Genomic DNA, 22,045 nt, shown 5'->3' with positions numbered 1-22,045 from the left:
GCCTGCAATGCTAGGAGTACTGCTCTCATTTCCAGGACAGTGATATGCATGTTGGCTTGTTTGGAGGATCAGATGCCTTGAACTGTCTTTCCCAAGAAGTGCCCCCCCCCCACCAAATTTGGGAAACGAAGGGTGAAGAGGTGGCCTTGTAAAATCTGATCTGAGTGAATCCACCACAAGAGATATTTTTTGCATGCCTAAGTTATTCTGATCCAAGTGGACAAAAGCTGTTGTAGAATAGACCACTGAGTCGCCAGGGTCCATTGAAGTATTCTCATATGGTATCTTGGTAATGGAAATAGAACTATCACAGCAGACACTAATCCCAAGATTTGGGGAATCAATCGAGCTGATAGAGAAGAATTTTGAATGATCTTTTTGACTTGAAATCGAATAGTCTGTAGTCGTGGTAAGGGAAGGGAGACTGTCACTGATAACATATAGAACAAGGCCTCTATGAGCTGAAATACTTGAGATGGTTCTAAGTTTCTTGGAGGCCATTTTTTGCTTGGGCTAAAGGGAAGTCTCTCTGTTGATCAGTGGCAGTGAAAAACATTGAGCAGCCTGCCTGCCCCTGTGGGAGTGGTTACTGACGTGAAACGTTTTACTGGCCATTTTGGGTCAATTCCAAAACTCCTTCATCTTCCTCTCTTAAAACCTGGTTGCCTCATGGTTTGGGCATCTTTTCAGGCTTGTTGGCTGTTGGCGAAGCACCCACCAAGAGGAGAAAACGCTGAGAGAAGAAAGGATCCACTTTTGAGATTTTAAGTATTTTTCCTCTGTTTATTTGCTAAATTTTTCTGCATAGCCACCTATTTTGAGCATTTTCTGGCTTGTTAAACTTGATTTCTGCATTAGTAACTGTATTTAGAGCACAACCTAGAGCCGTTTACTGAATTTCCTGTTTGCACTTATTTTTAAAATGTTTTTTTTTTCTCAAAACTTGCATTTTATCTGTCTTTGGCCTAGCACTCTTGTGTAGGGTCATTTACTGCACTGTTATAACTTGTTGATACTTGTGAACCTCTGCTATCTCTGAAAAAAACAAAAAAATCTTGCTTTTTTCCCACTTTCCTGAGATTTAAAAAAGTTCAGTTACAGGCTTGCTGTTCTTGAACTGTTTGTAAGTTTCTTGGAGGCCATTTTTTGCTTGGGCTAAAGGGAAGTCTCTCTGTTGATGAGTGGCAATGAAAAACATTGAGCAGCCTGCCTGCACCAGTGGGAGTGGTTACTGACTTGAAACTGTAGTTTTATTGGCCATTTTGGGTCAATTCCAAAACTCCTTCATCTTCCTCTCTTAAAACCTGGTTGCCTCGTGGTTTTGGCGTCTTTTCAGGCTTGTTGGCTGTTGGTGAAGCACCCACCAAGAGGAGAAAACGCTGAGAGAAGAAAGGAGCCACTTTTGAGATTTTAAGCATTTTTCCTCTGTTTATTTGCTAAGTTTTTCTGCATAGCCGCCTATTTTGAGCATTTTCTGGCTTGTTAAACTTGATTTCTGCATTAGTAACTGTATTTAGAGCACAACCTAGAGCTGTTTACTGAATTTCCTGTTTGCACTTATTTTTAAAATCATTTTTTCTCAAAACTTGCATTTTATCTGTCTTTGGTCTAGCACTCTTGTGTGGGGTCATTTACTGCACTGTTATAACTTGTTGATACTTGTAAACCTCTGCTATCTCTGAAAAAAACAAAAACAAAAAAATCTTGCTTTTTTCCCACTTTTCTGAGATTTAAAAAAGTTCAGTTACAGGCTTGCTGTTCTTGAACTGTTTGTAAGTTTCTTGGAGGCCATTTTTTGCTTGGGCTAAAGGGAAGTCTCTCTGCTGATCAGTGGCAGTGAAAAACATTGAGCAGCCTGCCTGTCCCTGTGGGAGTGGTTACTGACTTGAAACTGTAGTTTATTGACCATTTTGGGTCAATTCCAAACTCCTTCATCTTCCTCTCTTAAAACCCTCTTTTGCGCGGTTTTGCACATTTTTGTGCATAGCGCAACAGCAGGCAGCGCCGCCTAATTGGGTTTAAACTATTCCTGGCTCCACAAAGTCTGCTCTTCACTTTTTCCCTTAGAACTGCTCTATCTCTCAATTTAAACACCATATTCTCATTCTAAGGCCCTTCACTGGTCCAATTAAGTAATCCTACAAGTTAGCACTATTAAACCATAAGCACTGCTTACTCTTATACTCTCTACGATTACCCTGTCCTCTGTTGGTCCGTCTTAAATTCAGTTTCCCTATATTACTCTAGCATGTCCAAAGGTCAGTCAATGGTTTCCTCTCCAGTCCAGCTGGTGAATCTGGGAATTTTGAGGCAATGTTACAACTGTCTCATGTACACGGACAACCCTCTCCTCCTCCAAACAGGTTCAGATATATGTGAGAGATGCAACTATTTAGCCAAACTGGAGGTTGAGCTCATTCATCTCAAAACTGGTGTAACCAGTCAGGAGGAGAAGGTAACCTCACACAACACAATTCCAGTATCACAGTCCCACCACATCAGCGAACCAAACACATAAATACACAAAAACATACTCGGAGGCTCTAAATAAAAATCTACCTAAGCAACAGAGACCTCCAAAGCAGACATCCAAGCAAACGCTACCTCAAAACAAAACACGCACAACACATAGCCCACAAAGTCAGTATGCCAAGCAGCCACAGCCCTTAAGGCTGAATAACACACCTGATACTCTTGTAATAGGTGACTCTATTGTCAGACACACTGACGTCCCGCTCACCAGGCTGAATAAAGAGAAGGTCATGGTGAGCTGCCTGTCGGGTGCTAGGATCCGCCACATAATGCAAGCACTTGGGTCACTCCAAAGCAAATACAAATATGACTCAGTCATTGTACATGCTGGTGTGAATGACCTGAGATGTACCTCCCTGGACTACATGAGAAGAGACATATAGGAGCTCTCTGATCATGTAGCCCAGGCTGGTATGAGCCTGACCTTGAGCAGCATCTTACCCTTACCTAGAATGATGCCACAGTACAAAGACAAAATGATTGATGGCTAAAATTTTGGTGTCATTCAAAGGGGATCCAGTGTCTGTCAGCCTGGGATGACATGCTCGACAAGCCATGTTGCTTCGCTAGGGACGGCTTGCACCTGTCACCACTGGGCTTTCGGATATTGGCAAAGGCTCTTGCCACCCCCATAGTGCCTTTTTTAGGCAAGGCTCAAAAGTCAAACCCACCCCCATAGACAGCACAAGGAACAAGAAACTAAGGGTAATGCTGCTAAACGCCAGAAGTCTTAACCTCAAGATGCATGCACTCGAAGCTCTCCTCAGTATGGAGAACATCGATATCTGTGCAGTGTCAGAAACCTGGTTCAAGGCTCCAGAGAGCACGCCAGCACTACCAGGCTATACCTCATATCATGCTTTTCGGCCCCAAAACCCGGACCGAACCACAAAAGGAGGGGGAGTTTCCATATTTATCAAGGATATCCACACCTCCAGGTTAGTGGCATTGCACAAAGTATCGGAGACCATCCATGTGCAACTAACAGTGGGCAAGACTGCTTTTCAGTTTATAGCATCCTACAGACCACCCTCTCAAAGTCAGGAATCCCACTCGGCTTTCCTGAAAACATTGGAGAACATGAAGATCTCTCCGAACACCATTATATTGGGTGACTTCAACTACCCAAACATTGACTGGGAGCACTACTCAAGCCCCAGCACCTTAGCCCAAAGATTCCTGGAAATTATAAACTCAAATGCTATGGAACAACTAGTCACCACTCCCACAAGAGGGGACAACATACTAGACCTGATCATTACCAACATGGGGACTCTATGCTCCACACCAGAAGTATATCCCTCATTGGTAAGATCAGACCATAAATTAATTTCATTAGATGTCCACATCCCGACCCCACCCTCAGCCCAGAAAACCACAGTGAAAAACTTCTCAAAAGCGAACTTCTCACTTCTCAAAACCGAAGTGGAATCCTTCAAGGCCCCAGGGCCAGTGAAAACTACGGCCCAAACTGCAGAATCCTATATAAACGCATTCTACGGACATCTCCAGGAATGCATGGATCATGTTATCCCAAACAAAACCAAGACCCAATCATCCAAAGGCAGGCCATCCAGTCTGGTGGACCCCTGCCATAAATAAACTGTACAACAGAAGGAGGAAGCTACTACATGATAGAGCAAAATCCCTAATAGGGAAGGCATCTCTGATCAGTACTAGCAAAAATTTACGATCCCTCATGAAATCCTCCAAGGCCAGCTTCGAGAGAAAAATTGCACAGGACACCAAAGACAATCATAAGGCTTTTTTCAGTTATGTTAGGAACCTGGGATGCAACTCCCAGACTTGTTCTGAGTTGATTCTAAATGACAAAAAATACACTGAACCCACAGACATCGCCAATATCCTGGCAGACAGGTTCAGTGCAAACTTCTCCACCCCTCCCCCCCAAAAGAGCAAGTATCTATCCCAGCAGAGGGCTGCCTCCCAAACATCTCTGATGCTCATGTGAAGGCTGCCCTCTCCAAAGCAAGAAACACTGCTTCCATGGGACCAGATGGCATCCCAGGTTGCATCCTACATGAACTCCAAGAGGAACTAATCCCTCAAATAAAACAGCTATACAATCTCAGCCTCACTACAGGATATGTGCCCACAGAATGGCGTACAGCAACAGTGGTCCCACTCCACAAAGGTGGAGCCTCTACGGACCCTGGAAACTATCGCCCCATTAGCCTGACTAGCTTAGTCTGCAAGGCTATGGAGAGGATCATCATGGAGCTCATAAACAAAGACATTGGGGACCTACAGACACTAGATCCTACCCAGTTCGGCTTTGTCAAGGGCAGATCCTGCCTTTTGAACCTGGTTGACTTCTTCAAAACAGTCACCAAAGCCATAGATGAAGGGAAGGTAGTCCACACAGCCTATCTGGACCTTGCAAAGGCATTTGACACAATACCCCACTTGGGCATCATAGATAAGCTATCCAGCTTAAATATAAACCCCTATGTCACAAGATGGGTCGCAAACTGGCTCAAAGACAGAACCCAGAGAGTGAGAGTTGCTGGAGCCATGTCAGACTCGAAACCGGTCACAAGTGGCATCCCACAGGGTTCTGTCCTGGGACCACTCTTGTTCGGTATATACTTTTCTGAGGTACAGGCAAACGTGGGAGGACTATGGCTCACCAAGTTCGCAGACGACTGCAAACTGGGCGCCATAATCAACTCTCCAGCTGACACAAACATCCTTCAAAAAGGTCTCACAGAGACAGATAACTGGTGCCAGCACCATGGTTTAAAGCTAAATGCCTAAAAATGTATAGTCATACCCTTTGGCAAAAAACAATGTGCCCACAAATTACCACATAGGCGGAAACCCATTAAGTACAGAGAAAGTTATTAGGGACCTGGGGACCCAAGTTGATAGCAATCTCTCCTTCCAAAACCACATTGCCAAAGTGGTTAGAAAGACCTTCTACATAGCCCACCTCATCATGAAGGGTTTCACATCTAGATCAAGAGAGGTAATCGTGCCCCTTTATTCATCCTTCATCAGGCCCATCATAGAATACAATGCCCTTTTTGGGATGTACCTTACCCGACACATGCAGCAATTAGAAAGACCCCAAAAGTATCTCACCAAGAGGATCAAGGGTCTCAAACAGATGCCATATGCTGCTCGGTTAAAAAAACTCCAGCTCTACTCAGTTGCATACCGCCTACTTCGAGGCGATCTATGCCTGACATACAAAGCTATGTCAAATCCAGAATTAATGGACATGCTTCACCTCAGTAAATCTAAATCCCTTAGAGCCACACGCTCGAGGGACTTGAACCTCAGCACAGAAATAAATAGAACTTGCTGGAGGGACAGGTTCATAACCCAGAGGCTCCCTTCGCTCTGGAATAGAATTCCAGTTCATGTGAGGCAGAGCACCTCACTGAATCTCTTCAAGAAGAATCTCGATAGGTGGATGGGGGATAGTAGGTTTGTCCCAGGGATTACTTCCGTGTCACTATTAGACAGAGGCACAGTAAACTAAACCTTAAAAATGGCACAGTATACTCAAATCAAGGGGTGGCGTAAGCCATACAGAATCGGGCTAGGCTTATAATTGCCCCAGGGCAGATAGCCTAGGATGAACCTATGAACCTATGAGATTTATCATGACTGATGGTAATTCCCAGGTGACAGCACAGCTGGAGTACACAGTCTTGTGGTTTTTATCAGCAGATGACTGGTCGGAGCAGTTATGAGCCAGTCATCCAAGTAAAAAAACACCCAGAATCCCTGCAGTCTCAAGTGGGCTGCTACTCCTGCCATGCATTTGGTGAACACCCTGGGGGCGATGGTGAGGTCAAAGGCAGAGCTCTGAATTGGTAACGACTGGCCCCAGCCTGAAGGGTAGGTATCTTCTGGATCATCTGTTCATTTTTAATGTGATAGTACACATCCTGAAGATCTACTGAGTACATCCAGTCACCCTTGTGCAGAAAATGCAAAATGAACTGAACTGAGGCCATCCGGAACTTTGTCTAGTGAACTGATTTGTTCAAGTTGCTGAGATCCAAAACTGGTCTCCATTCTCCTGTTTTCTTTGGCACTAAAAAGAATCTTGAGTAGGTTCTGGTTTCTTTCTGATCCAGGGGGACCTCTTGGATAGCTCATTTTTTCTAGAAGCTTTTTTATTTCTTGTGCAGCTTCTTTCCTCTGACTGGGTGGAACACTGGGAATTTTGTTTACTGTTAAGGTGAGGGCAGGGAAAAGGGTATTATATAATCTCTGGAAGTAATCCTCTGCACCCATGTATCTTTTGTACTCTCTAGCCAGGCCCTCTGCTGCAGGGATAGATGGCCCCTGATTGCCTTCAGAGATGGACAATTGGGCCCCCTTTCAAGAACACTGGTAGAATCTTTCAGAAAAAGTGTCCCTAGATCCTTAGTTCTGTGGGTTTCCTCTGTCAATGGCTGTCATTTTCCATTAGAGATACCCTCTCTGCTCCTGGGGGGAATCTAGCTCCACGTGGATCATGTAAAGGACACTGGGACTTTCTGAACCACATTTTTCAACCAACTCACTGATTGCTACAGAAGCTTCTTGGAGGAGAAGAAAAATGTACACCCACTGCAGACAGGGTCTTACCATCCTGCTCACACCTGGATAGTGTGTGTTTAACTTTGGAGCCAAACAAAGAACTTCTGTCAAAGGAAGTGTGATGATGTCAGGTATTGACAGCTATGCCAGGAGAAGTAGGGCAGTGGATGTGTAACATATGCCAACACAGAGAACTGGAATTTTGTAAAGAATTGTCATTTGTATATCAAACTGACTTGTACAGATGCTTGTGTGGAAAAATGTATTTGTAAAGCTGCTTGTATTAAAAATGTACCAACAGTGTGCCCTGCTGGACAGAAAATAAATATACATGTATTATTGGAACTGTTTAAATGTATATGTTTTAACAGAGGATCCTGGAAGAGAAGAGTTAATCTCAATCCACTTAACTTTGAAAATCGTTTGAAATTAAATTACATGGTTTAGGCCATAAAGACTGTATCTTACAGTTCTCAATGCAGCCACATAAAACAAATCTGCACTGGGAAGCTTTCTGCATTATCTTTGGGGTGACATAATTGCTACTCTAGAAAGGTGAAAGTATGAAATTGGTTTATGACTTCTAGGAGACGCAGCAGATCTTAGCAAGGTCCTGTGTCTGTGTATTATTGACTCATATGTGCTAAATCCTGACAACTTCTAGCAAAGGGGGTGGCACAGGAACCAGAAGTAGGATGACCAGATGTATGTGATGTCATTCTGTAGTCCATCACTAAAATTATATTTTAATACAAGGTGAGTCTGAAGTCTCACTGCAGTCTGTTTTTGGAACCTGACAGAGAAGGACCCCTGACCTACTTCATCTTGCCTTACTCTAGTATGTGTCCAGAGAATAGTAATTCTTTAGATCAGTCAGGAAAATATAGTAAGATTAGTTAAGTACTGTTTTTCTGTGTCTGTGTGAATCTATTCATCTGTGTTATTTTAATATTTCCTGTGACTGAAACTCTGGTGTTTATTGTAAACAGATATTTCATATTTTCATGTTCTTTTATTATTTACTATTAAATATATTTAAACTTTTCATTGTGGTTGGTCCTTTAGAAAATATTTTAAACTTTGAGAGAACTTACATCTATTTGGTGACACTGTGTTCACTCTTGAAAGCCTTACTGCATTAGCCAAACACTATCATTTGTATTAATATTAATTTCAGTCAGTATAATTGGGAACCCTTGTAAGAGCCTTAGAGTAGCTGGCTTTGGAGTGTCTGTTAGCAGTGTAACTAGCTTATAGTCTGGGCAGAAGGGTGGCATAGCAAGTAAATATGTGCCAGCCTTTCCCAGGTATGTGTGTGTGTGTGTGTGTGTGTGTGTGTGTGTGTGTGTGTGTGTGTGTGTGCGTGTGCGTGTGTGTGTGTGTGTGTGTGTGTGAGTGTGTGTGTGTGTGCATGTGTGTGCAGATGTGTGTGAAAATCAAATCTCAAAGTGTGTGTGTGAGTGTGTGTGTGTGTGTGAACTGCTTGGAGCAGGGACATGAAGCACTGGTTTCACAGAGAGAGTGGTGGAGGACTTGGCTTGGCCCCTCAGCTGAAGACTCAACTCTACAGCTGTGCCAGTGGGAAGTATTTTTGGGGGATCTGGAGAGAGAGGAAAACCAGCCCTTGGACTGAGTGTATTCCATGTGTGCTCTTAAGGGAAATTGTGCTTGATGGAGAGAATTGCATCTGGAAATACATGGTGTATCCATTTTTGTTCCAAGTGAACATCCCTCTACAGTGTCAGTGGTGAGGATTCAGGCTTCTTGATTAATGGCCCAGAGTGAGGACATCACAGGGAGCACTGACGAAGAAGAACTTGAAGGGCTTAACAAAATTACCCAGGTGCATCCAGGCATGTCTCCTAATGGAAATGCTTGAACTCGCTGCCCTTGAGGTACCTTCATCTGCATGTGAAAAGAGCCTTGTGGATGAATTTGAAATGGACTGCAGAACAGCCAACTGTACGGCAATAGGGCTCTCTGCCTTAGAATTAATGGTCCCGGAGAGGGATTTGGAGTGTTCTTTAATCAAGTCTGGTGAAGTGTGTCAAGTAATTCAGCAACCTAAGTGTAAAGGTCATTGAAGCATATACACAATTCCTAAATTTGTCCAGCACTCTAGACTCCCTATTAGGGGGATGAACAGAGGTACTCTATTCTGTGACTTCCTTTTTGTGTTCACCTCTTCGATCATTGCATCTACTTGTACTCATTTACTCCAAAATTGCCTACCTTTGGGTGGTGCCAGAATCCTGTCTGATCTCTTGGGGATCAGCTCAACAGAGTCAGGTTCCTTCCATGCCCGCCAAGAGATCAAATCAATGAGCTTATCGGCAAATGGAGTTACCCAGGAGGTATATGGGGCAAACCCCAAAGGCTTTGAGGAATACCAATTCCTCTTGGGAAGGGTTGTCAGTAGACCAGCCACCCCTTTACTTAAGGATTTCCAGGATGTCTCCAAAGGAGACATCATCAGGTGGTGATCCTGGTGACCCTTCCCCGTCATCAAAATCAGTATCTTCTGTGACTGACTCTTGAGGAGAGTCTAAATACCTCCTTTTGCACTTTCTCTTCTCAGGGATTTCTTCAGTAGGATGTTCCAGAGAAGTATCAGAAGATATGAGTATACTCCTTGGGGTAGACTTTGGACTGGCTGTCCCTGTGGAGTAGAATGTTGAGGCTCATGACATGAAGAAAGTTGGGTTTGGGAAGAAGGATTGGGGGGGGGAAATCATCCTTCCTCTAGGAGCAGAGAAAACTCTCTCCACTACCTCAATAGTAGAATGCTCCAGACAGATGCCAATGGTGCCAAGAAGACATGCTTCTGGACCGTTGGCTCCTTCATACTCAAAGGTACCCACTCAAGGCAGGGGGTTGGAGCTGAGCTGTCCAATGCCAAGGCTCTGTGGGACACAGACATCTCCAACAACTTTGGAGTCGACTCCAACACCATGGATCCAGCAATGATAGTATGGCACTGAAAGTTATCTGGCTACAACATACTCAGTGCTGGTCCACTCAAAGATGGTATCAGAGTGGAAGATACAACGATCTTCGGATCCAACATAGACGGCTTTGGGATTCCTTGATCCACGTGTTCCAAAACCAAAGGTCAGATCAGACAATGAGCAAAAATAGGTAGAGTAGTACTAATAAAGGTCTCCAGACCCAGTGGGGTAGGAGCTGGGAGAACTCCCATCTGAATTTGTGCTGGGAGAAATTTCCTCATCATTCTATCCACATCATCTTTGGTCAGACTTTTGGATGAACAGGAAGAGGAACTGAAGAAGTCCTGGAATGGTGTTGTCTCTCTAGGAAAGGAGATGGAAGACGGGAGGGTACGGGATCCAAAGATGAAGCATATCAGGTCTGAGGAAGCTTCTTTAGATCTAAAGACATAATTCTGTCATCATAAGCTGTAAGATCAGAAGGTTTCACTTTTGAATCTGATGAAATCGGATCCGATCATTTAGATACATTAATAGGTGGTTCTGCACTAGGAGCCAAGCTTGGAGCAGAAGATCCAGAATAATCCGAAGGATGCTTTTTGGTGTCTCTTTTCTCCATTTTCTTGGGGGTGTGAGCAACAGATATGGTCTCAGAAAAAGTGGTAGGAAGTAAACCTTTTAAAATAAATTTGTTTTTGTGATCCATCAGGGCCCGAGGATTAAAGGACTTGCATATCTCACAAGATGCATTCAAATGGGTCGAGTCTAGACAGTAAACACATGAATCGTGTGCATCTTGTAAATGAATTTTGTAGCCACAGGCCTTACATTTCTTAAAACCCGATGCTTTTTAAGACATATATATATATATATATATATATATATATATATATATATATATATATATATATATATATAAATCTACTTTTACTCACAAACTAACAGCAAAGCTTGAGAGCTAACAGTGATCACATCCGTAAGTAATGGCAGCAAATGAGATCTGAGGTATGGAGGGGACTAGGGCATTATGGATAAGGGAGGAGCTTGATTATTTTCACAATCCACAAGCTGTAAAAAGCGGCAGAGTCTGATCCAAGGGTCAGATTTGAACTCACTTGTTAAGGAACAACCTGCACAAGACAGAGGTCAAATATCGACACAGTTGTGTTTGCCACTGTGTAAACTTTAAAATTAAATCTTTTAATACTTTGTATGTAGCATGGTTTTGAAATTATTAATGCAAATTTGAAAAGGTAATATTTGATGCCTAGAGGCGTCAGTAGGACGTAGCTGCAGGAACACCTGCAGGCGTCACCAGGCTGTAATGAGTTAAATGCTTTATCCCATGCATGGGTCCCCTCAAATCATCTATGCTATGATCCCAGTCATTCTTATTAGTGGTAATATATACACATATCATTATTGACCATGGGATGGGAAAAGCCAATCTATAACCAAATGGGATCGGTTATATCAACCATTGGATAGGTAAGGCCAATCTATAACCAAATGGGATGGATTATTTTGAGCACAAAAACGGAAATTGTCTAGGCTAAAAATGGCCTGCAAGGGCAGCTAGCCTTGTACTTACCTATGAACCTATAAAAAAACAGACACATGTAAATAGTCACTGTCATTTAAATTCACAATCTAGTTCGCATTTAATAGTATTATGTGGTTAAACCACAAGCACTTCTATTCATCAGCAGTCAGTGCAGCTGCAAACGATTCCAGTCAGTACTACTCCAGAATGGATACATACTATGTTCTTTAGTCTGCAGTTGAGAACATCTGTTTGCTTTCTTTGGCACAAAAGAAATTATCACAAATATGGTCATGCTCAAGTCCAGCTCATTATTTATAAACAATATAACAAAGTACATTTTAAAAATACTTGGGCAGGGTGTGATTGTGGCACCAGGGTTAGACACTCATGTGATATTGGCTATTATCTAGTTTGAGATAATGACAAAACAATAGGCCAAAGATCAAAAGAACAGACAGAGTAAGAGGGGTTGCATGCATTCCAAATGTATCCTGTGAACAGGTATAAATCTAGTATAACATCTCTATTATTTTAAACAGGCAAGAGTTCATAGTAACTTAGATTCATTTTTGCTGTGAAATCTTACCTCTCACCTGTTTGTGCAAGACTTGCCTTTTTTTACCATTGGCATTTCGTTGGTGGATAGTGGTGGGTGGAGTGTTACTTGCTTCTAATGTTAGTAGTGGACTTTCTCCTAAGGAGTATAAAAGTAAAACAAACTGCTGTAGTAAAACTTTCTCTTAAGGACACATCTATGAAAGAATGCTAGCACATCGAACACGAACAAATAAATAAAAAGCCAGATGTTGAACTGTACTGGTGGCAGACTGCATCAGTATGGTAAAATGCAGTGAGACAGAGAAATAGTACAGTTGTATGATCAACTCAACATAACGGTTAATAACTGACACTTTTTTTTTGTTTCTCTAGTAGTTCATAAAACAAGGGAACTGGCTCTGCAAAGAGATATCCACAGTATGGCCCTGATTTCCCCAGCTGTGATAAGCCACGCCCTGCATAGACTCCCATCAGCTGTCTCAGATATCATTCACATTTTTCCAGGAGCACATACTGGCACTAAGTGGGGAGCCATTCGATTAAGCAAATGCAATTTGAGCAAAGGTCAGTTTGGTGGAGAAATTAATCTGAAACAACTTTAGCCGATAGTGGAGTTTTTCCTTTAATACATAAATTTGGGGGTGGGGTGTCCACCCAGATTGGGGGTGAAGGGAGGCTTGCCACCCCCAGCAAAAAAAAAAAAAAAAATGTCTTACAAGTCTGGCAAAAATTATTTCAGCATAATTTTTTTTTCCAAACTAGCTTCCCCCAAAATGTCACTTGATCGATTGACATGCTTCCTGTCAGTGCTGCACTGACTAGAATCAAACCAGTTCATTTGAGTTATAAGCTGTAGCACCAAAAATATACAATTTAATCAGTTTAAGAGAAACGGCATTTTGACCCCAACCACACAGTTCTGCAAGTCAAAATGCACATCAGATTAATCTCTGCCACAGTACTCAACATTGGGTGAAATATAAGAAGATGCCTCTCTTAGTACAAGGTAATTGTGTATGTGTGTATATATATATATATATATATATATATATATATATATATATATATATATATATATATATATATATATATATATATATCTATACATGTGTGTGTGTGTGTGTGTGTGTGGGTACATGTGATATCTCATGGTATTGCAGCATGCATCACCTTGTACATCAGTGCAATGATGCAAGTCCAGATACAAACTACCCTGTACATCTAGTTCTAAGGCTTGTTAGGCAGTAACCATCTCAGCTCCCATGCAGGATACATAATGCCACTCACAACAAAACATAAATGAAGACTAAGATGAATGAAGATTAACGTAAGAGAAGGGGATGAAGGGAGCAGTCTCACGTGGAAATAGTATCAATTGTCTACTTTTATGGCGAGTTCCAATTCATTTGATATATTTTATTTTATTTAAATGTGTTTGTCTGCAAGCAAAGCTTTTATAAAGATTCTAATCACATCAAATAAGACACAAGGTTCTCAAGCAACTGGACTTCCAAGGTGGCCGCACACTGATCAACAGCTTAATTTCAGCTCTCTCAGTGTGACAAAAGAAACCTGAGAAATAAGACCTAGTGATATTGTCAGCTTGAGTAAAATCCAGTTACTAGCTTATAAGTACACTAACTGTATACCAGAAAAGAAAAAATATATATTGAACCCGAAAGAAAAATCAGTGAGAAAAGGTGAAGGAAATACTGGCTGGGAAGAGTCCTGCAGCTGTTCAGCAAAAAGCAGTTCAAGAGATGGCTTCCAGTAATTTAGAGGAAAAATAAATCAAATGTACTTAGAGGTGATTAAAATGAAGTAAACATTGAAGGAGTATATCAACTCAAATAACAAAAGGCTGGAAAAAATAGAAGAAGCTTTAACTAGTTATCCAGATGAACTAATAGAAGTGCAAAAAACAGAGTCTTGAAAGGAAGAAAATGTTGGCTGAATAAGAGACTTCTCAAGAAGAGATATTTCAAAAACTTAAGAGTTAGAAGACAGAATGCACAGTGAAAACCTGAGATTTTTTGCTGTACCAGAGACACTGGAGGGCGCAGACTGTATTAATTTTGTGAATGTGTAAATAAACAAATGGACTGGTATTCCACAGCAGAATTTGTTAACTAAAAGGATACAGTGAGCACATCCTCCAAATCTGGCCATAAGAAAGCAGCCACAACCTGTATTACTAAAGAAGCAATCATACTAGCAGAAAGAGTTGATCCTTACAATCATGCGGCAGAAGGAAAAAGTATTAAAAACTGGAGACAGCAGAATGTTTGTGGAAAATGATTATTCAGTGTACATCAGGCAGAAGAGAAGGAAATTTATTCCGACAATCAGGGAATGTTGAGAGGCAGGTGTGAGATTCAAGCTATTTTTTCCTAAAGGATCAAAAACATTTTTGATGCAGAGCAGGCTAAGAAGGAAAAACAAAAGTTTACACAACAAAAAGTGAGTCTACAAACAGAAAAGGACTCTGCTTCTCATTCTTCTGACAATAAAGCTCATAGAGAGAGACTTTTATCAGTGAGACATTTCAAAATGTTCCAATGGAAAATGCTTGAGAGACAGAAAAAAACACAGTAATGTCTTGGAATCTGGTGTTTGGAGATGGACAGAAAGAAGACCAGCAACAATGAAATTAGTGAATAAATGGGAGACTATAAAGCATACATCAAATTTGCGAAATATGGCTTTGTAAGAAAAAGTAGCTGAAAATGACTGGACTTTTGTTGACTTTGTTAAAGCTTGTGGGTAGGCTATAAAGCAAATACTCCTTGTGTCATCAATGTTTAGAAAGACACTAAAATGAGAAAAAAGTAACTAAGTAAAACAATTTTTATTCTTATTTGTATAAAACATTTCACTGTATATACTTGTATGCTGTATACAGTAAATCAGTTTTGTGTAGTGCACAGTCCAGGGTATTGTAAATGTAGGGGGAGTCTCTTCAATGACTGTTGTATAGATTAAAGATATTAAAGTAAACAAGTTATTTTTATTTGTAAGAAGTATAGGCTTTACAGCATAACAAGAAAAGACAGGCTGGACAAAAGTAAGTTTAATGTTAATGTGCTGTGATCTTTGGATTCTGAGGTAGGAGTGGGGTGTAAAAGTGCACTATTTATATTATACATAGAATTAAGATAGTTCTCTTATTTTTATTAGGGGGAATGTACAGATTAATGCCCTTGCCTTCAACTAGAAACAAGTGTGTTTGTAAGCAAGCAGGATTGAAAAACAAGACAAAATGTTGAAAGCCATGAAAAATGCCAAGTTTCTTACACCTGCAAGGATATTAGCTTGTTTTTTTTTCATTAGCAAATGTTCAACAGTAGTCAAGAAGTCTGTAGCTGAAGGCAACTGTACACTGTGTTCTGAGTGAAATTTACAAAGATTCATTGCTGACTACTTTTAGATGGCAAAGAAGTGTCTACAGGTGCAAGCAATTAATCTTGAGAGCTCTGTGCATTCTTTGCTGAAGGAAATGCAAAATTTAAAGGTACAATGGCAAGCAATTCAGTGAAAAATAAAGTTTGAAGTTATGGAAAGTGAATAAGAGTAGCAACCTAATACTTTAATACATTGATAAAACAGTGTACAATTTAGTTTTATTTAAAAATGGCCAGTGCACTGTTTCTTAGGGCTAAAAGTTAATGCTTTCTAAAAGCATACAAGTTATTTTCACATCTGGGAAGGGAAGAGAGACAAGAAAAAAATAGCAATCAGCGTAAATTGGAGCACAGGCTGTAACATGCACTTTAGATTGGTTGCAGCTGTTGATTTGGGGCAACTGATCCTATTTGGAGGGCTAAACTTCAGTTTTTGAAGGTGTACATAGTGTTCTGGTTTGTTCTAAGTTAATAGGGGATGGGGTATGTTGAAAATGTGTTTAGTTTTTTGTTTAAGGGTTTCATTAAAACAAAAAGTCTTGACAAATGTGATATAGGTTGAAATGGAGATGACAAGAAATAACAGTATAAAGAAAGGATCAACCTGTCAAATGCTAGTAGGTGCTATGACAATGTGAGATATTGCCAGCTATGCCAGGAGAAGTAGGGCAGTGGATGTGTAATATATGCCAGCACAGCTAGATGGAATTTTGTAAAGAATTATATATAATTTGTATATCAAACTGATTTGTACAGATACATGTGCTGAAAATGTATTTGTAAAGCTGCTTTTGTTAAAAATGTACAAACAGTATACCCTGCTGGACAGAAGAAGAAATGTACATGTATTATTGTAACTGCTGACATCTATATATTGTAACAGAGGATATTGGAAGAGGAGAGGTTAATCTCAATCCACCTGAATTTGAAAAATACTAAAAAATCAAATTACTGAGCCTAGGCCATAAAATATGTTATCCTACAGTTCTCAGTGCAGCTAGAGACAAAAATTCTGTACTAGGAAGCTTCATGCATTGTCATTGGGGTATATTAATTACTACTCTGCAAGGGCGGAGGTTTGAAATTGTTTTATGACTTCCAGGAGCTGCATATCTTAGCAAGGCTCTCTGTGTCTATATTATTGACAAACAGGTGCCAAATCCAAGTAGTTTTTAGCAGTGAGGGGTTGTATGGGAACCAGAAGTCACATGACCAGATGTATGTGATGTCATTCTGTAATCCATCACTAAAAATGATACTTTAATACTAGCTGAGACTGAAGTCTCATTGTAGTCTGTTTTTGTAAGCTGACAAAGAAGGTTCTCTCACCTACTTCATCTTGCCTTGCTCTAGTAATTAACCAGGGAATAGTAATTATTTAGATCAGTCAGGAAAATATAGTGAAATTAGTTAATTATTGTTTTCCTGTAACTGTATGAACCTGTCCGCCTGTGTTATTTTTAATATTTCCTGTGAATGAAACTTAGTGTTTATTGTAAATAGTTATTTAATATTTTCATGTTTGTTTATTATTATTAAATATATTTAAACTTTTCATTGTGGCTGGTCCTTTAGAAAATATTTTTAATCTTTGAGAGTACTTATATCTGTTGGTGAGATTGTGGCTACTCCTGAAAGCCTGGCTGGTCAACATTACCATTTTACCATTTATATTAATATTAATTTCACTCAGAATAATTGGATCCCTATTACATCATCAACAATTCAGTTCAACGAATGTCATTTTCAGTGCACTTACATCAAACATGCTGTTCACCAAACTGTTCATAGTGAGATCGTGGTACAGTGAAGATCAGAAAATTTGCCCTTTCCTCACTGCAGAGCAATTTCGGAGTTGGTATATATAATTGGGGAGGCAGGAGAATTCGATGAACAGCATTTTTGATGAAATGCTGTTCGTTCAATAGAGTTTTCTCTGATGTAATATAGACCCATATTATTAGATACCCTTGCAACAGCCTTAGAGTAGCTGGCTTTGCAGTGTCTGTAGCAGTGTAACTACCTTATAGTCTGGGCAGAAGGAGACATACCTGGGAAAGGCTGGCATAGATTTACAAGGTGTGGGTGTGTGTGTGTGTAAATCAAATCTCAAAGTGTGGGTGTGTCAGCTACTTGGAGCAGGGGCATGAAGCACTGGTTTCACAGAGATGGTGCTGGAGGACTTGGCTTGGACTCTCAGCTGAGGACTTCACTCTACAGCTGTGCCAGTGGGGTGCCTTACTGGGAACCTGGGGTGAAACAGATAAGAGAAACCCAAACCCCGGACTGAGTGTGTTCCTTGTGTGCTCTTAAGGGAAATTGTGCTTGATGCAGAGAGCTGCATCTGGATATACTGGGTGTATCCATTTTTGTTCCAAGTGAAAAAGAAGTTATGTACTTATCAAAATGTTGCATGTGTATTGTCCATCTCCACTTTTAATCTCACTTGTGGGTCGGATCCGATCCATCGGATCTATATCAGCCTTTTTCAAACGCTTGAGGCCTTCAGCAAAGCTCATGGGCATTCTCCCTTACCTATGATGCAGTTCCCAAAACCCTCTGATCTTGTTTGCCCATAAGAAAAAAGGTTATACGTAACAATATTTATACTGTAAGAAGAAAAATAAGTGGTTTCTGAGGCTATAGAGTCCAAAGGATATCCAATTACTACTACCCCATTTCCTAGGATCATGGGCAGGGGGTAGGTGGGTGGGTTGTGAGAATAAAGGTGAGATGGGCAACACACATGTAATGTTATTAAGTACATAACTTCTTCATGTGATGTCAATTTCACTTTTATTCTCACTTTTGGGACCACATCCCAAGCTACCTGATTCTTGGGTGGTTCATGGTAGAATATTCCTCAGGATCATAAAACCAAAGGATACTTTAATCCTGGAGGCCAAATCTACTTTATAATGAGTAATAATGGTATAAGGGGTTACCCATGTGGCTGCAGCACAGATACTGTCCAAAGATAGCCTTGCTTGGAAAGCTAAAAAAGTAGCCAGCGCCTGGTGGAATGAGCTTTGACTGGTGCAGGGAGAGTATTGTTCTTAGAATTGTAAGTAAAGGAAATGAATTATGAAAGCCTTTTGGATAAGGTAACCTTAGATACTGGTAAGACTTTCTTAGTGTTAGAATTGGAAACAAATAGCTGATCTGATTTTCTGAATTCTGTAGTTCTGTGTAGGCAAAAACGTCTATGAACACCAAATAGATGTAACAAATATTCCCCTTTGTTCTGAAAATTTGAGAAGAATACAGGTAACTCAATAGAGTGACTGAGGTTACTTTCAGATACAACCCTGAGCAGAAAGGAGGGGTTGGTGCATAAAGAAACTCTGTCCTTATGAAAAATCAAGTATGGTGATTTGACAGATAAAGCTTGTAATTCTGAAACTCTCCTTGCTGAGGTGACAGCTACTAGAAACAGCTCCTTCCAAGAAAGTCACAGGGAGGATAGATAATATGTGACAACACAAAATTTAGATCCCAAGGTGGAGATGGATCTTTGCACAGAGGTCTTAGAAGTGTAGTTCCTTTCAAGAAGGCTTTACAAAGCCTGTTTGACATGATTCTGTAGCCATTTTCCCCTATATGAAAGCATGAAATTGCTTCTAATTGAACTCTAATAGTAGCTACAGCAGCACCTTCAGTGAAAAGTTTAGCCAATAAGTCTAATATAAAATGTAGGGGAGCAGTAAAGGGATCAATCTGTTTAGAATTAGCACATGGAGTTTCTTGCTGTTACCTATATATATTATGGCATATTGAATTTATTTGATGTTATGTACTTGCTTTTTGCAATCTTGAAATCAACTGTATAAAAAAGTGGTTCTTATTTTTCAATATATAACAACTTGAAACTATATCACTGTAAATATTACTATTTTTGTGATATTGTTACATGTATCTGGAGCTTTTCTTCTCAGATCTCCACTGAAAATGGGCTCATGGCTCAGTTTGACTAACCCAGTTAAACAAATGACAATCAATCAATCAATAAATAAAACATCTTCCATTTTCCCTTGTACAGTTTTCGTGTGGATGACTGACTTATGTGAAGAAATTAAAATGTGTCTTACAGTGGAAACCTGGCTATTTGGGTAACTCGAATAGCCAAGATGTCAGTTTGAGGCTGTTTAGATTGGGGTGAACCATTCCCGATGGGTGAGTCAGAAGATCTGGAATGGAGTCCAGAATCCATGGTTTGTCCTGAATATGAGGCTGAAGGAAGGGAAGCCAGATTTGTCGAGGCCAATAGGGGGCAATTAGGATTATTGTTGTCTTCAACAAACTTGCTTTCTGTAGTAGTTTGGAAATTAGAGGAGTTGGTAGATTAGCATAAAGGACTCCCGGAGGCCAATCGTGAACAAGTGCTTCCCTTTGGCACTCCCACGGAGGGGAGATCAGCGCAAAGTAGTTGCTGCATTTGGCATTGGTGGGTGAAGAAAAAAGGTTAAAGCAAGGGTGGCTCCATTTTTGGAAAATCTCTTCCACGATTTTTTGATTGAGGGACCACTCGTGTGGCAATAGTATAGCTTTGCTCAATTTGTGTTCTATTAAATTGGATCTCCCCAGAAAGCAATTGGAAGATGCAACCCATTGCCAAACCCTTATGGCTTCCTGACAAAGGGGGGTAAGATTTGATTCCCCCTTGCTTGTTTATGTACCAGACTACAGACATGTTGTCTGACTGGATTGCTATAGTTCCTATAAGGAGACAGTCTTGATAAACTTGCAACATTAAGAGCACAGCCTGCATCTCCAGGATGAAAATGGGCCTCGTGTTGATGCCAGATGCCTTGACTTGTCTTCCCTAGATAATGCCCCCCCCCCACCCTATCTGGGAAGCACCCATGGTCACTGTGGCTTGGGGTTGGGAAGGAATAAACTGACTGCCCTGAGATACCAGATGAGAGTGAATCCACCACCGAAGATTCTTTTTACATAAATTTGTTGTCATGATTGTGTGTGTCATTGGTAGTTTTAGAATTGACCACTGCATCAAAAATACCAATGCAGTATTCTCACGTGAAGATGAACTAAGGGAATAAGGACAATTGAAGTGGCCATTTTGCATAGTACTTGAAAAACTAATTTGGCAGAAGCCCGTTTCTTTCTGATCAACATTTTTTACATAATACCGAAGACTGTCTACACTGTCTTGTGGAAGTTTTGCTATCATCCTTCTTGTGTCCATTTCTGCTCCTATGAAGACCAAGTTCTGACATGGCTCTAGAGCAGATTTTTCATAGTTTATTGTAATCCCTAGAGAGGAACAGAGTTGTAGCGTGGAGTCTTTGGCCTGTAGCAGAAGATGCTACTTCTAGTAAATCCACTGAAGTATTTAGGTACGAGAAAGCTGCTATCTTTTATTCAGTTCCAGTAATTTATTTTTTAATTTATTTTTTTTTTTACTAATCTGCTTGCCATTGTACCATTTCATTTTATGTTTTTTCTCAGCAAATAATGTTTATATCTCTCAAGATGTATTGCCTGGACCTGTAGGCCGCTTGACTTCATGGAAACAGAAGAAAAGAATATACAACTGGCCTAAGCTGCAGACTTCTCAACTCACAAGGAACATTTTTCATTACATTCACAGTGTTTGTTAAATTGTTGTGAAAAATGTCAGAATTAACCAGACTTGCACCGTACTGCTTTTTCCATTATAGTGAATCTGTCCAAACAGTTACACTGGCTGAGATCATTTCAATTCTATTATAACACACAGTCTTTTGCTTCTCATGAACTGTCTCACTTGCACCCTTGATTAAGATGTCTCTCAAGAAGAAAAAACAATGTCCAGTTTATATATTCTTTTCAAAGCAACAGATGCTGTTCTCCAATGTCCTTGCGGTTTGCATGATTGATTTTTGTTCCATGTCCTTCTTTGGTTATTTTCTTCCTTGTTGTATCTGAAGACTTTACAAAAAGTCCCTGTTGCTCAACTTCCTTCTTTGTATTTTCCAAATAACAGGATGCCATTTACAGTTACGCCTATCCCACAAAACCAAGCTAACTGGACAAACATATTTACAGTAAAACTAACTAAGCATGTTTTATTTTCGCAGGTGTCAGACACACAGCTATTACTTATCTATTCTTAACTGCTTTCATGCTTGCTTAAGCAAGTAGTCAGTCTTGCAATTTCTGCTATTACTGAGAAGCATTTATTTCAAAATCTTGTCAAGTTAACCCTTGCTTTACAAGGCATATTTCTTTTGCATTGCAGCATACATTTAATCGCTTTGGGGAAAGAATATTTAATCTCTATTAGTGTTCTTTTATTTTTAAAATAAGAAGTTATGTCTTACCATAACGATCCATGTGAATTGTTCATCTCACCTTTGTTCTTACACACGGGTTCGGAGCCAATCCTCGGCTCCGAGTCGGCCGCATCACTAGCTCGCATCTTCGAGAAAGCTCGAGGCACAGTAATATCCCATGATCCTCCGGTGCTAACCCTCAGATCTACTTTGCTATACCAGAAG

General features: G+C 40.4%; 1 protein-coding gene across 1 annotated transcript in view; it reads right to left on the bottom strand.

Annotated features, from left to right (window-relative positions):
- LOC122816382 (kinesin-like protein KIF19) overlaps positions 1 to 22,045 on the bottom strand; it is a 378,290-nt gene that overhangs the window by 109,879 nt on the left and 246,366 nt on the right. Inside the window, exon 5 of the mRNA XM_044089131.1 lies at positions 12,173 to 12,280. Coding sequence (XP_043945066.1) covers positions 12,173 to 12,280 — 108 coding nt within the window. The remainder of the gene's footprint in view (positions 1 to 12,172; positions 12,281 to 22,045) is intronic.

Source organism: Protopterus annectens, chromosome 12.part0, assembly GCF_019279795.1.
Source record: "Protopterus annectens isolate FY-2018-M chromosome 12.part0, PAN1.0, whole genome shotgun sequence".
Lineage (NCBI taxonomy): Eukaryota > Metazoa > Chordata > Ceratodontiformes > Protopteridae > Protopterus > Protopterus annectens.
This window is presented reverse-complemented; position numbering and strand designations above follow the sequence as displayed.